At 39.9% G+C, this 14,056-nt stretch overlaps 1 protein-coding gene across 1 annotated transcript in view; it reads left to right on the forward strand.

The window, feature by feature from the left end:
• The window catches only part of col19a1 (collagen type XIX alpha 1 chain), a 344,957-nt gene that overhangs the window by 155,223 nt on the left and 175,678 nt on the right, over positions 1-14,056 (forward strand). The window contains exon 15 of the mRNA XM_033021894.1: positions 733-786. Coding sequence (XP_032877785.1) covers positions 733-786 — 54 coding nt within the window. The remainder of the gene's footprint in view (positions 1-732; positions 787-14,056) is intronic.

Here is a 14,056-nt window from a genome sequence, read left to right on the forward strand (position 1 = left end):
TAAGCCAATAATTTTGGATGCTCTGTTGATGATGCGCTGTAATTTCTTCCGGAAGAGTGAGTCGAGACTGCCGAACCAGACTGTGATGGATGAAGTGAGGATGCTTTCGATGATGGCTGTATAGAAGCGGAGCTTGAGATGAGACCTTACTCTGAACTTCCTGAGCTGTCGGAGATGGAAAAGTCTTTGCTGGGCTTTTCCATAGATGTGGTCTGCGTTTGTCCTCCATTTGAGGTTGTTGCTGATGTGGGTTCCAAGGAGTTTGAATGTGTCAGTGATGGAGATGGATTCACCTTTAATGAGCACAGGGGTTTTGGGGGATGGCTGGCGTCTTGGGTCGATGATGAGTTCTTTTGTTTTTGATGAGTTGAGTAAGAGATCATGGTCTGTGCTCCAGGTCACTGCTTGGTTGACCTGTGCACGGTATTCAGTTTCTTGGTTGTTGGTGATGAATCCTATGATGGTTGAGTCGTCCGCGTACTTGTACAGGTTGACAAAGCTGTGGTGGGATGTGAGCTGGTTTGTGTAAAGGGAGAATAGCCAGGGTGAGAGAACACAGCCTTGGGGTGTGCCTGTACTGAGGAACAGAGGGGAGGATGTGTTATTGTTGATCCTCACCCTCTGCATGTACTGGAGATTAATATTTTGTTTCAGGAGACAATAGGCCCACCCCTGGGGTACAGGGAATGCTATCTTGACACAGTAGTTTGACACATACTCTTTGTCTTGTAGGGTCCTGCAGGACCACAGGGGCTACCAGGACTACCAGGATTAGAACGCCAAGTGGTAAGCAATTTATTTTACAGTTTCAACCAGCAGTTGAGAATGAGAAAGCTTTTGAAGTTGCACGATCTGGTCTTTGAGGTTTACATAGTCTGCTACTGTAGTGGTCAATTACTGGATTAGAAGCCAGAGTCCTCCCTGTTGAGCCAAAACATTAGAAATCCCACCTGGGAAATTTAAGATCAAGTAATAAAAACAAGTCAGAAGTTAAAGCTAGTCTTTGTAATGGTAACCATGAACTCTGAGGTTATTGTTAAAACCCACCTGGTTCACTAAAGTCCTTCATGAATGTTTTGCTGCCCTTTCCTGGTCTAACCAATAAGTGACTCTGGACCTAGCAGTGCGGATGTCTCTTCACCACTTTCTCAATTCATGGACAATTAGGGATGGTTAAGAAATGCCACCATTGCCAATAATATTCATATCCGATGAATTAATAAATAAGAATTCCTTGTTTTATATAATTTTACCATGCATAATTCATGGAAAATATTATTATTTTTGCACTTAATAAATTAAATTACATTGTAAATCAATAGGAAAAAATGAGCATTTTCTTTTTTTATGCATTGCACTATCATTTTAGATGAAGACAGACTAATTCATTTGATAGTGGAGTCAGACATGAAATGATGTTGCGCATTTTGGGGAAAGCCCATCTGATCCATGGTATGTTTTGCCAGTTTTCTCTTTTTCTCCCATCCACCATCCTGTTTCACTATTTTTTTTCATTCTTCGATGGTCTCCATTTCCCACACTGAGCTCCATCTGCTACAGGTCGCTCCATCTAATTAATTTTATTGCATCTTTGTATACCATTCTACACTGTTTATTGTGGTATTTAATTTAGGGGTAACCAATTGCTTGATTCACATCAGTTTTAAAAGTAGCTGGTAAACGCTGGGGCACAAGGAGTTGCATCCTGGTAGTTTAAATGCACACCCATGATCCCTGCTCCCAATCATTACCTCCTACCAAGTTCCCTATTTAAGCAGTTTTACTATTCTAACTTTCTTCTCTCCCTCCCCCCCCCCCCCCCCCCCCCCCCCCCTACAATCAATCTGAAGAAGAGTCCCAACTGGAAATGTCACCAATCCATGTTTTCCAGGGATGCTGCCCGACCTGCTGAGTTATAATAATAATAATAATAATAATAAACTTTATTATGGACTCGAGGTCCAGACAAAGGGCAACATTACATAAAAATGCATTGCATATTCAAAAATATCATGAAGTACATATAAAATCTTAGTATATCACTTATAAACGCATCATAAATTATATATTAAAAAAAACCCACAATATATGAATTCAAAATCCAGATTAAAAGAATGATCAATGTCCTACAACAAGACAACGATACCAGTGTCTCCACAGCTGGGATTTGTAGCGTGGAGTGCTAACCCTTATGTTTGACAAGGCAACAATAATTACATTTTTAGAGTAATTTATCCTGCAAATGAATTTATACATATGATTTCTTAGGATAGCTTCTAAAGTACTGACTCCTGCAGGCATAAACATGTTACTAGCACTTCACCATCTAGGTTTCCTTAGCAGTGTTCTCATGGTTATATGCCACCAAGTCTCTGAAAACTTGTCTTTCCATAGTTCGACCACAGGTGCGCAGTTTAGAGTGGTGTTACTCCAGCACTGTGTCTTTTTCCACCCTATTGAAGCCAATGGGCAACCACAAATTCGATTCACTTTCTATGGTGATATCAGTAGCAATGTTACAAAATTTTGAGATTTTAAAAATCAAGTCTGCAATTTATCCCATCAGATAAAGCATAAAAATAAGTTTAATTTGACACCTAATTCACTTTCATATCTCAAGTATTTAAAAAGTTATGGCCATTTTCATACTGGGAAATGAGCATCTTGTTCCCTATTGATTTTCTATGGACATGACAAAAAAGCTGTGATCGTGAACAGTCAAAAGCCCATAACTTTCTTAAAAATCCAGAGAACTGAATGAAATTTTCAGTTATCATAGATTGAAGCATTCTGAAACAAATATAAAATAATCTTACTTGGATGACCTGAAATTAAAGCATATAATTAGTTAGTTACCTAATTGTAGCTAATTTCAGACTTCAATTACTAGATCTAAACATCTATCCATTTCTTAATAAATGATTAACATTTTTAAATAGCCTAAATGTCCAAATAATATTCACAAATAATTCACAATAAAACATGATTTTTAAATCTCATTTACATTAATTTATAGACCAAATGGAAGGAATTTAGTGTTCAATTGCTGTAAATAAATGTCCATTTAAATCAGCTTTCCAGTGGGATCCTGTGGAACGCGCTGGTTTAGAACGTTCACATTGCGGTAGATTTGTGCCCCAAATGCCCAGAAAAATACTGCGGGATATAATGGGCCCAAAATGAGCTACTCGCAATATTAAACTTTGTATAACGGGATCTTTAGAAGCCCTTTTTAATGTAAAAATATACAACCTACCTTCTGCTATTTGCTTTATGAGACCCTGCGGTTGCTGGCGGTCGCGGGTTTAGAGATTGATTTTTAAACTACTATAACTATTATACGAGGCCTTTAAAACTAATAATAGCTTTTGCGACGGGGTCTTCCAGCGATTTTTCGTTAATAATTAACTAGGCTGAACATCTTCGATTTGAACAGCCTAGAGAAAATCGCGTTTTAAACCCGCCCCACTCTAAACGGCGCCAAAATCGCGCACACCCGCAACGGCAGATTTTCAACGATGCTTCAGGTAGGCTTTGCAACATACCTAATATCAGTGTTTTATGCAAAACCATGATAATGGAGTCCATGAAAATAGCATTCACAGACATGTCCTTATCTACCATATCATGTGTCTTCAAATTGCCCAAATAGGTTCCAGGAATGACTTGCTCATTGCAAGTTCTTGCTGCCTGTCACTGATGATGTTAATGAAGCTTTACTGAGCAATGTCTGATTGAATGTCCCTTGTCTTTTCTGATTGAGTTCCTTCAGTGTTAATCTTACAAAGTGTTGCTGCAGTTATTTGTTTTGAATTTACATTCTTGGCATTTAAAGAACAAATTTGGAATTCATTGTTCATCCGGCTGAAATGGTCTGCGAACAGATACTGAAAATCATTGTCACTCAATGTGCGCTCACATGATGATTTGTTGCCAGATTGAGTGTTTTTCATTTCTGCGAAGTTTATTCATTGGAATAAGTATAATATGGTGCTGCATGCTGTGACTTATAAAGACACACATCATGAATAGAGCAAACTGAATATGACTTTATTATGTCAAAAGTCTGAAACAACTTGCCTGGGAGTGTTTACAGACTGACAGACTATGAAGAGAAAGCAAGTACAGGATACTGAGTTGGATGATCAGCCATGATCATATTGAATGGCGGTACAGGCTCGAAGGGCCGAATGGCCTACTCCTGCACCTATTTTCTATGTTTCTATGACCAATGTTTCGCTATGTGAGTGCTGACTTGCCTCCTGGTGGGGTTTGATGTATGCACACAAATCTGTACTGCAAGTAGTGGTCCCCATTGTGAGAATAGTGTTAATGTGTCCACTGGAAATATGCAGAGGGGATAGTCTATGACATCATTGACTTCACACTACACCTTCATCTTGGAGACAATGATAGAGCGAACACCATGTGTAAAATCCACACACAGAATCAGGCATTTAAGGGCTTCAGCAAACACTTAAATATTTGTGGTTTATGGATTATAATGGGTCTTGCTTTGAATCAAGAAGTGTGCAATGCTTTTCAACTTGTTTAGGTTTGGTGATGTGTTCCAGGGGTATTATGTCAGGAGCTCCCAGAGGTTCACCTGAGTTCAAGCCTTCTGCAATCACTGTTGCTTCTGAACTTTTATGTCCATTTCTGTTTGCCACTATTTATTTTGTGAAGAGAGGCAAATATAAATGGCACAGTGGCCTGCCACAAAACAGTGGCAATGGTGTGTGAATATTGAGGGTGTTCACTGTTGTGCCTGTAAAGTTATGTGTGTACGTAGCAAATATGGAGGATGAATATGAGGATGTTTTCATCTTTGATGGCTTCAGCCCTACCGTAGCAGACAGGCAGCAGAATGGCTGCTCCAAATTTAATAGGTACTCTCTGCTTCAAGGGGCCAAGGTGATGCAGCGGCACTTGCTTCTCCAACAGTTTCTGTTGCTCACGATGTATCACGTTATTGTGCAAAAGGGAAGGAATATGTTGTGCAATGTGCGTCTATCATGTTTGTACCAGAGATGAATAGCTGACAGAATATGCAAGTTACGAGAGCTTGGACTAATGGAGCAGGTGATTGTTGGGTGGGTGAGTAATAGGATGTGGTGTTTTGAGCCGTGTCAGATGCTCCTTTTGTAGCTGGTGAGATAATGTGTTGGAAGCTGCATCCGCTCATCCTAACCATGTACGTGGAATAACTACTATACTGCATTCTTGGCCGGATTCGCTCACCTCACCTGTGTTTCTATGACGATTCCTTAGACTCTTCATCAAAGTTACGATGGGTGATAGGAAAAGGCCTGACACGTTTCCACACCTCTACCTCCCCAGCGGCATCTCACATGTTGCATGGCAACCAATTTAACATCAGCATTGGTAATAGGAGTGGGGATGGTATAATTAGAGTTAATGGAAACAAATTCTTGATGCAGTTCAACCATTATTATTGCATTTTTAATGAGGAAGAATTTCTATCACAGAAACCTGAGGATAGATTTACTTTGATGCCCTCACCTTTACTGTCATCTCATTATTCTGTGTATGGAGTACATGTCAGCTTTTTTCAAAATAATGATTCAATTCATCCCACTCAGTATCTCTTTTCCCAATGCCCTTGCAATTTTTTCTCCCACAGCATATTTATCCTGTTCCCTTCAAAATTAATTTCCATTACTGTATCCAATAGTGCATTTCAATTCGACCCACGCATTCTGTAAAAACAATTTTTCCTCGGGACACCTCTGCATATTTGGGTGAAATAAGCTGTGAGGAGAACAATTTCAGATTCTAAAGTCTATTCATGTAATTGAAATCCTTCATCCTTGGAAGCATTCAAATAAATCTCTTGTGTAATTTCTGACATCCTTTCTAAAGTGCGGTGACCAGAATTACTCACGGTGATCCAGCTCAGTTAAACAGGTGTTTTATAAAGGTTTCGCGTATTATTCCTCTATTAATAAAGATCAGGTTCTGATCTGCTTTGGTAATGACTCGGTTAACCTGCTCCATCACTTCAAAGTTAATCAGCATTGTTTGACAGTCATAAAGACAGGCAGCACAGAAACAAATCCCTGAGCCTACCAAGTCCTTGGCCCATGTTTGATGAGTAACAGTGAAGGACTGAATCAAGATCCATGTCCGATAGAATGGAGTGTGAGATTTATTCTATTTTCTCTGCAACATGGCTATTCCTTCTGCTCAATAATTCTAGCAAATATTAAAAATAAACTTTATTATGTATTAATGGTCACAAATTAATGGCCACAAATTAATAAGGATGCAGGACATCAAAGGACACCACCGTTTCTACATGTTTTCTTTCTGTGATCACAGCTCCCCATCCAGTGAAGATCACAGAATTATCCACGTACAAAACCAAGCGACTCTTGTCCTTTTGTGCCACATAATATTAACTATACCAGTGAGAATGTCACAGACTTGTGAAGCAGTTCCAAAACAGAAATTTAACTCTCCTGGTGATGACAGCTCCTTATATATATTTATAGTAACTCAGCATTGGATCAAGAAAGGTACCAGAAATTTAATCTGAGTGGTTCTTAAATTACAACTTCAGTATGCAGTGGTTCACATGATTAAAACAAAATACTGCATCTTCTAAATGCAGTTAGTGTTCATAATGGTTACATTATTATAATTTCAAGTTTTATTGTAATTTTGCCTTAAGTGGAGCAATATACATACATTTATAATAATAATAATAATAATAATAATAAAATGATACAAAGCCATGATAATTAAATTAGCCCAATGAAGGTTAATTATAATACAGGTGCACAACCTTTTATCCGAAAGCCTTGGGACCAGACACATTTCGGATATCGGACATTTTCGGGTTTCGGAATGGAAGATTTTTAGCGTAGATTAGGTAGGTAGCGCTGGCGGCTTGGAAAGACTGGAGTGGCTGCCTCCTCCCCGGAGACCGGGGAATCATTGTAAATCATTGCTTAAATGTTAGTCAGTTAGTTTGGAGGGATTTTATGTGGTGGGGGTGAAGGGGGAAACTTTAATTCTTAGTCCCCTGTCTGGTCAGAGAGGCGGGGAGCGGGCAATGCCTATCCGGGTCGCCGTGCAGTACTGTGCCGCGGCTCCCACATCACAGAGCTGGGGCTGCGGGTGTCCGGTCGCGCTGGATTTGGATTTGTAGCGCCGCGCAGCCAGGGGTAGAGTTCGCCGTGGTCGGAGCTACAACCGGCGCCGCCCGTGGCTGGACCACCGCAGCCCGGATCGCTGTGGGCCGCCGACTCCCAACATCGTGGAGCTGCCGTGGTCCGGCCACGGGCGGCGCCGGTTGTAGCTCCGACCACGGCGAACTCTACCCCTGGCTGCGCGGCGCTACAAATCCAAATCCAGCGCAGCCGGCCACAGCCCCAGCTCCACGATGTTGGGAGCCGCGGCACAGCGGTCCGGAGCTTACTGCACGGCGACCCGGTAAGGCATTGCCCGCTCCCCGCTTCTCCGACCAGGTAGGGGACTAAGAATTAAAGTTCCCCCCAAAAGCCCACCAAACTAACTGACTAACATTTAAGCAATGATTTACAATGATTCCTACCCTCCCGCGCAATATACACTCACCCAATATACTCTCACCTTCTCTTTTATGAATGGGGATTTAGTTCCCCTTTGTTGGAGGACCGACCGGAGGTTCCGCTGTCACCTCTGCGGGCCGCCCTCGGTGAACGTTTTCAAGGACCTTTCTTCAAGGACCGAAAAAATGTCCGTTATTCGGAGGTTTTCGTTATTTGGATCTTCGGATAAAAGGTTGTGCACCTGTAGTAGCTTTAATAAATCAGTGAGTGGATTATCTTTATGTGAGGTATATAGAAAGGACAATTGGATGAAAGGCTTGGAGTAAACAAGTCCCGTTTTCAATTGAGTCAGCAGTTTGAGAGCCAGGGGAGAGGAAATAAGAAACAAATTTATCATAATAATGTCCCTGAGAGTATCAAGGCAATAACAAAATATAGTCTATAATTGCTTTAGTATTTCAAAAACCTGAAGAAAACAATATCAAAATATTTTGTTTTCTATTTCTTCTAACTATCCATTACACCTGATTATCTTAATATGGGATTATTGCAATGTCGGAATATTCCAGGTGAGAATAAGGGGTCTATTTACCTTTATGATTTCTTCTAGTGTTCAGCTGACCATTGAGGAAGATGCTATCTTAGTCTTCAACAGAGTATATATGACAGAAAGAGACCATTCGATTCAATAGGTCCTCGCCTGTTCCCACCTACAACAACTAAATCGATCATATTGCATCATTAAACAATGACATAATTCAGCAACTCTTGCTGCAGTTTCTACTTTGTCCATCTTCCCTTCAAGCACATTACCTCATCTGACAGTAAGTTTCACACTTTAACCACCCTTAATATGAAGACATTTCTCCTGTATTCCTGATTGGATTTACTAGTAACATCCTATTTTCCGACCATTTGTATAGAACGGGGATGACCACGCATTTGTGTTACAGTCTGGCTCAGATAGACATGTTACTTTAGATATTAACAGACCTGAGACTGGAAACATGCTAGGATTTATTTTGGGATCTGACAACAATCCGGACTGGGTATCTGGGATTAAGTGCTAACACATAGCTACTAACATGCTTGGGTTGTCAGCATCTATCCCATTGGATTACACTGCAGTTAGCACGTGGATGGCGTTAAGCGAAACATTCAAGCTATTTTAGCATTCAAATTAAGAAGGGATGGATTTAGAAGCAATGGGGAGAAACTTTGCTCTTGTCTGTTTCACAAAAGCAGCAGTAGAGTTGCTGCCTAACAGCACCAGAGAACTGGATTCGACATTGACTACGGGTGCTGTCTGTACCGAGTTTGTCCGTTCTCCCAATGACCTCGTAGGATTTCCCCTGGTGCTCCAGTTTCCTGCCACACTCCAAAGACGTACAGATTTGTAGGTGGTGTAGGAAGGAACTGCAGATGCTGGTTTACACCGAACATAGACACAAAATGCTGGTGTCAGCGGGACAGGCAGCACCATTGGATAGAAAGAATGGGTGACGTTTCGGGTTGAGACCCTTTTTCAGACTGAGAGTCAGGGGAGAGGGAGACACAGATAAGGAAGGGTAAGGTGTGAAAACGAGACATCAAAAGAGATGTGGATCAAGGAAAAGAGAGGGAAAGCAAGGGTTACTTGATGTTAGAGAAGTCAATATTCATACTGCTGGGCTGTAAGCTGCCCAAACGAAGTATGTGCTATTCCTCCAATTTGCGCTGGGCCTCACTTACAACAGAGGAGTCCCAGGACCGAAAGGTCACTGTAGGAATAGGAGGGGTAGTTAAAGTGTTTAGCAACCGGCAGATCAGGTAGGTTTAAGAGGACTCAGCGGAGGTATTCAGCGAAACGATCACCAAGCCCGCGCTTGGTCTTGCCGATATATGGGGGTCCACACCTGGAACAGCAGATACAGTAGATGAGGTTGGAGGAGGTGCAAGTGAACCTCTGTGGGAGGAGGTATAAGGACAGGTGTTGCATCTCCTGCAATTGCAGGGGAAAGTACCTGGAGAGAGGTAGTTTGAGTGGGAAGGGACGAGTTAACCAGGGAGTTACGGAGACTGTTCCCTCCAATTCAGCTCTAGGGTGGTGTGGAACTTCAGTCTTCTGTATCTCTATGCCGCAGTTGTTGTCTGACCTGATAATTATACCACACTTAATGTTTTTCTTTTCAATTATTCCCACTACCCATTTCCTTCCTTGTGGCCTTGCATTTCCTACTCTTCAACATTACCTTTGGAAGGTTAACAGGGAATCTTCTTCTACCAAACTTGGCCAACGCAATTCGGATGACAGCCATGGCATTTAAAAATATTTTTATCAAATCACATCTGGCTCTTTTGTTAATTACCTTAAAGTTTGTCTGTTAACTACTCACCATCTTGTCAATGGTGATATTTTCAATCCTAAAGGCATTCTCTGCGTGAAACACAATGTCCTATTCATGAGTGCCCTTGAAGAGGATTAGGCACATTGCAGTGTGCAGGATAAGGAATGATATACGAGTGCTAACATGGTTAACACTCAGCTTTGGCATTTTGTAACGGGATGCAGGAAATAGATGTACCAGTAGGTTAAACGAATGTTGATTAATTAATTGGAAAAGAAAGGGAAAAGATGGTCATTTTTGGACATTTATTGAAAAGATCCTTTACTGTGAATCTGGTAATAAATGTGGTTAAGTGAATCAGGTAGGTTTAAGACGAATTTGGCCAATATGACATTATTATATGTTATGGATCATTCTAATCCAATACTTGGAACACTATAACCAGTTTTTGGCCTCCAGTCTTCACCGTAGTTGGACTTGCTACTTTTAAATAGAGAGATACATTTGTGATGTGTGAAAAGGATAATTTGGCACTTGTTATTTTAAAGCAAACGTAATACAGATATATCTAAAAATATTACAGAAAGGAAACTGAGACAGGATCACCATATGTTTGATATGTTGAGAGGACTGGACAAAAGAACTGCAAATTGATTATTTAATCAAAAGCTAGACTGGAAATCCTCACACAGCAGTAGAATGGATTCTTGCAAAAGAACCAGACTTGAAGAGCAGTTAATATGGAACAAGAGAGAAAGCTGTTTAGAAACTCAGAGCAGTTAATTCACTCAATTTGTTCATGATTGCTGTGTGACCTTATTTTGTAGACATCTGCCTTTCCAAATATTCTTCAATCTATTTGATTAATAAAAAAATTAATTAAGCAATCATGCATTAATTGCCATTTGGGAGTTCTGAATTTCTCCAATATTCGGCATGTAGTGATGCTAACTTTTACTCTAAACTTGGAAAAAGTCACCAACTTGAATCCCCACAGTTGCTGCCTGAGTATTGCCAGGATTTTCTGTTTTTATTTCATTGTTCCAATCTCTGCATTATTTTGCTGTTAGATTACTGTATTCATTCTAAAATCACAGGGTCTAATTTTGAGATTTTTGTTCTGTCTGTAGATGTCCCAGTCAGCAGAACTAGTTTCTTTTCACATCAGTAATTTAATTTATTTTAAACTTAGCCCAAATCTCCCTGAAACCACTAACCTCCTGATATATAACTTATTCTTGTGAATACTTGCAGCTGTCTCTCTCAAGGTTAGGATAACTTTCTTAAGGTGAGATGCCCAAAAATATTCACAAAGTTCCACATGTAGTGTATGCTTAATTTCTTGATTTAGGCTTGCCAATATAGTTACACCATAATCCTCCAAAACAAGGGAGGTTTCGGAGGAATAGAAAATAGCAAATGTAAAAAAACATGCATCTTTGTTCAAGAAAGTGTATAGGGGCATTCCTAGTAACCAGAGGTTGGTCAATTTAACATCAGTGGTGAGTAAGATTAAAGAAATAATAAACAAGTTTAAAAAAGACAAACTCCTGGTGAAGTTTGAATTAATTCAGGGGAGCTGGCATAGATTTGTAGAAAGACAGATTGTGTTTCACTGACGAATGAAGGAAAAACAGTGGATTTTGTTTGTATGGATTTATTTTATAAAACATTTGACAAATTACTATGTAGGTGGATGGTTAACTTAATTTGGGCTCGTGGAATAACAGGATTATTGTCAGCTTGGACAAAAAAAATTGACAAAGACAGAATGCAGCATGTTGTGGTAAATCTGCAGCAATTAGGAATTTATTCTTCTGGTTCATGTCTGGTGCATATGACAAATAAATACTCTTGACCCTTGAAAATTTTGTATCTCAGGCTGGAGAATGGTGTACAATGGTGTTCTCGTGGATAGATACTGTTTCTTGGATATTTAGAGGTAATCTGGATTTCGTAAAACAAAATAAAATTTCAATTATTTCCAACACTACTTGACTTGAAACTGCCAAAGAGCAAAAGTAATAACAGTCAACAGCTACAGACCATCGATGGATCAGTAGAATGGGTTAATAGGTGGTTGATGGGGCTTAATACTAAGAACCATGAGAGGATACATTTTGGCAAAAGGTTTATGGGGAGACAAAGAGATTTAATGTCACGGAACTGAAGCGATTGCAGACCAGGGATTCCTGTGCAGAGGCTTTTGAAGATGTCAGGACACATTGAGAGTGGTTAGAAAAGCATGTGGCATTTTGGTCTTCACATAGAGATATAGTTTTATTAAAGCAGAAGGTTATTATGAACCTTTGTGTAAAGCTGTCCAATACTGAACTACTGCATTAGCTTGGGTCTCCTCTGCATCTTCTCAAGGCGTGGAAGTCCTTGAGATGGTGCATAGGAGATTAGCCGGAATGTCCGGGGATGAGGGATTTTAACCGACAGGTTTAGGCTGGAAAAAAGGTGGCTTTGTTCTCATTGCAGTGAGGAGATTGAGGGAGATTTTATCGAGGTGAACGAGATTCTGACAGATTTAGTTCATGTAAACTAAAAAAGCAATGCCCTTTATTTGATAATTCAAAGACTGAGGCATGGATTTGGGATTTGGGGGAAGAGAAGCAGGGAGGGTTGAGAGAAAGACCATTTTTATGCAGCGTTGTGCACATGTACCCCAATGGGTCTCAGTAGATGCAGTATAGGAAGGGAGAAAATAACCAATGCAATTATGTTTAAATTTTAAATAACAACACTCATAATATACCTATTCTTACTGTATGTTATGACTTACAATGATTTTTGGGAACAGACAGAACTGGTATGGTTCCCATGTTATTTTTCTGATTTCTCTCTTTGAAATTAGGGAGTGTTACACATTAAGTTAATTTATGCCAAAGTGATGGTGAATTATGTGTGACAGGAACACAATGTCAAGTCTTCCAAAATGTTGTGGTTAACAGCTGGAAATTGGCTCACTTACATTTTTGGCCAAGGACTGACTCAGATAGAAATAAATTATTCTAACTTAAGTGTTATTTTTATTGCTGGTAATTCACGCTGTAAAATCTGGATTATAGTACGTGATAAAAAACATAAAGATGTTGACATCTGCTGAGGTGTATTGTTACACAAATTAGGTTGGGATAGCAATAGTTTGCATTTACGTTGCATTTTTACAAAGCATCTCACAGAAGTCTAAGCAGATAGAAATGGGCACAAACACAAAAATTGAGATATTGGGAACTGACCTAAAGCTTAGGTTCAGGATTTGCTTTTTAAGGAGGGCCTTAAATGCAGTAGAAGGAGGCAGAAGTAGACTAAGAGATTTAGTGAGGGAATTCCAGAGGGTGGTACCTAGATAGCTGAAGAATCTGCTCCAAAGCACAATTCACTTGGTTGATCACCATTCTCGTACTCAATAGGTCAATTGTCAAAGATGCCTCGTATCATCTTGATGTAAACGGTTCTATGGCTCTTTTCAAAGTTGTTCATCATTTATAAAATGTCGTCCAGAAAATAAGAATATTTATTCTAGAATTTGGCACAAATGATGGTAAATATATTTTGATGGACATCAATAAAGGGAATATATTTGTTTACATTTGTGTTAATATATTCTACAATGTGGGAACACAGAAAATAGAAGCAGGATCAAGTATTTTAACTCTCTGAGATGCTCCGCAATTCCATATAATTATGGCTGATGGTCCATTTCAATATCATATCCTCGTTCTCTCCCGTCGATCCCTTTTGTACCTATCTTTTGTATCTTATCTCCCTCCTTTTAAATATATTTAGCTATTTAACTTCCAAAGCCATCTGAGATAAAGCAAATTATACAGGTTTAACACCGTTCATGTGAAGACATTTCTTCTCACTTTAGGCCTTATGATCTTGCCCCACATCTTGCGATTGTTTCTCCCCCCCCACCCCCCATCACACCCTTAAGTATTTGTTAATCCGTTACATCAGTTCTAACATTACTTCTTCAATGGCTCCCATCCCACATTTCGCACAAAAGAACCAATACACACTAATTGGCGCAAAAAATAGTGCTGCTGCCATACAGCTCCAGCAAGCTGGACCTAATTTTGACTTCTGCACTGTTGGTGTAGGGTTTGCATGTTCTCCCTCAGACCACTTGGGTTTCTCTCGGTTGCTCTTGTATCCTCCTAC

This window comes from Amblyraja radiata, chromosome 5, assembly GCF_010909765.2.
Source record: "Amblyraja radiata isolate CabotCenter1 chromosome 5, sAmbRad1.1.pri, whole genome shotgun sequence".
NCBI lineage: Eukaryota > Metazoa > Chordata > Chondrichthyes > Rajiformes > Rajidae > Amblyraja > Amblyraja radiata.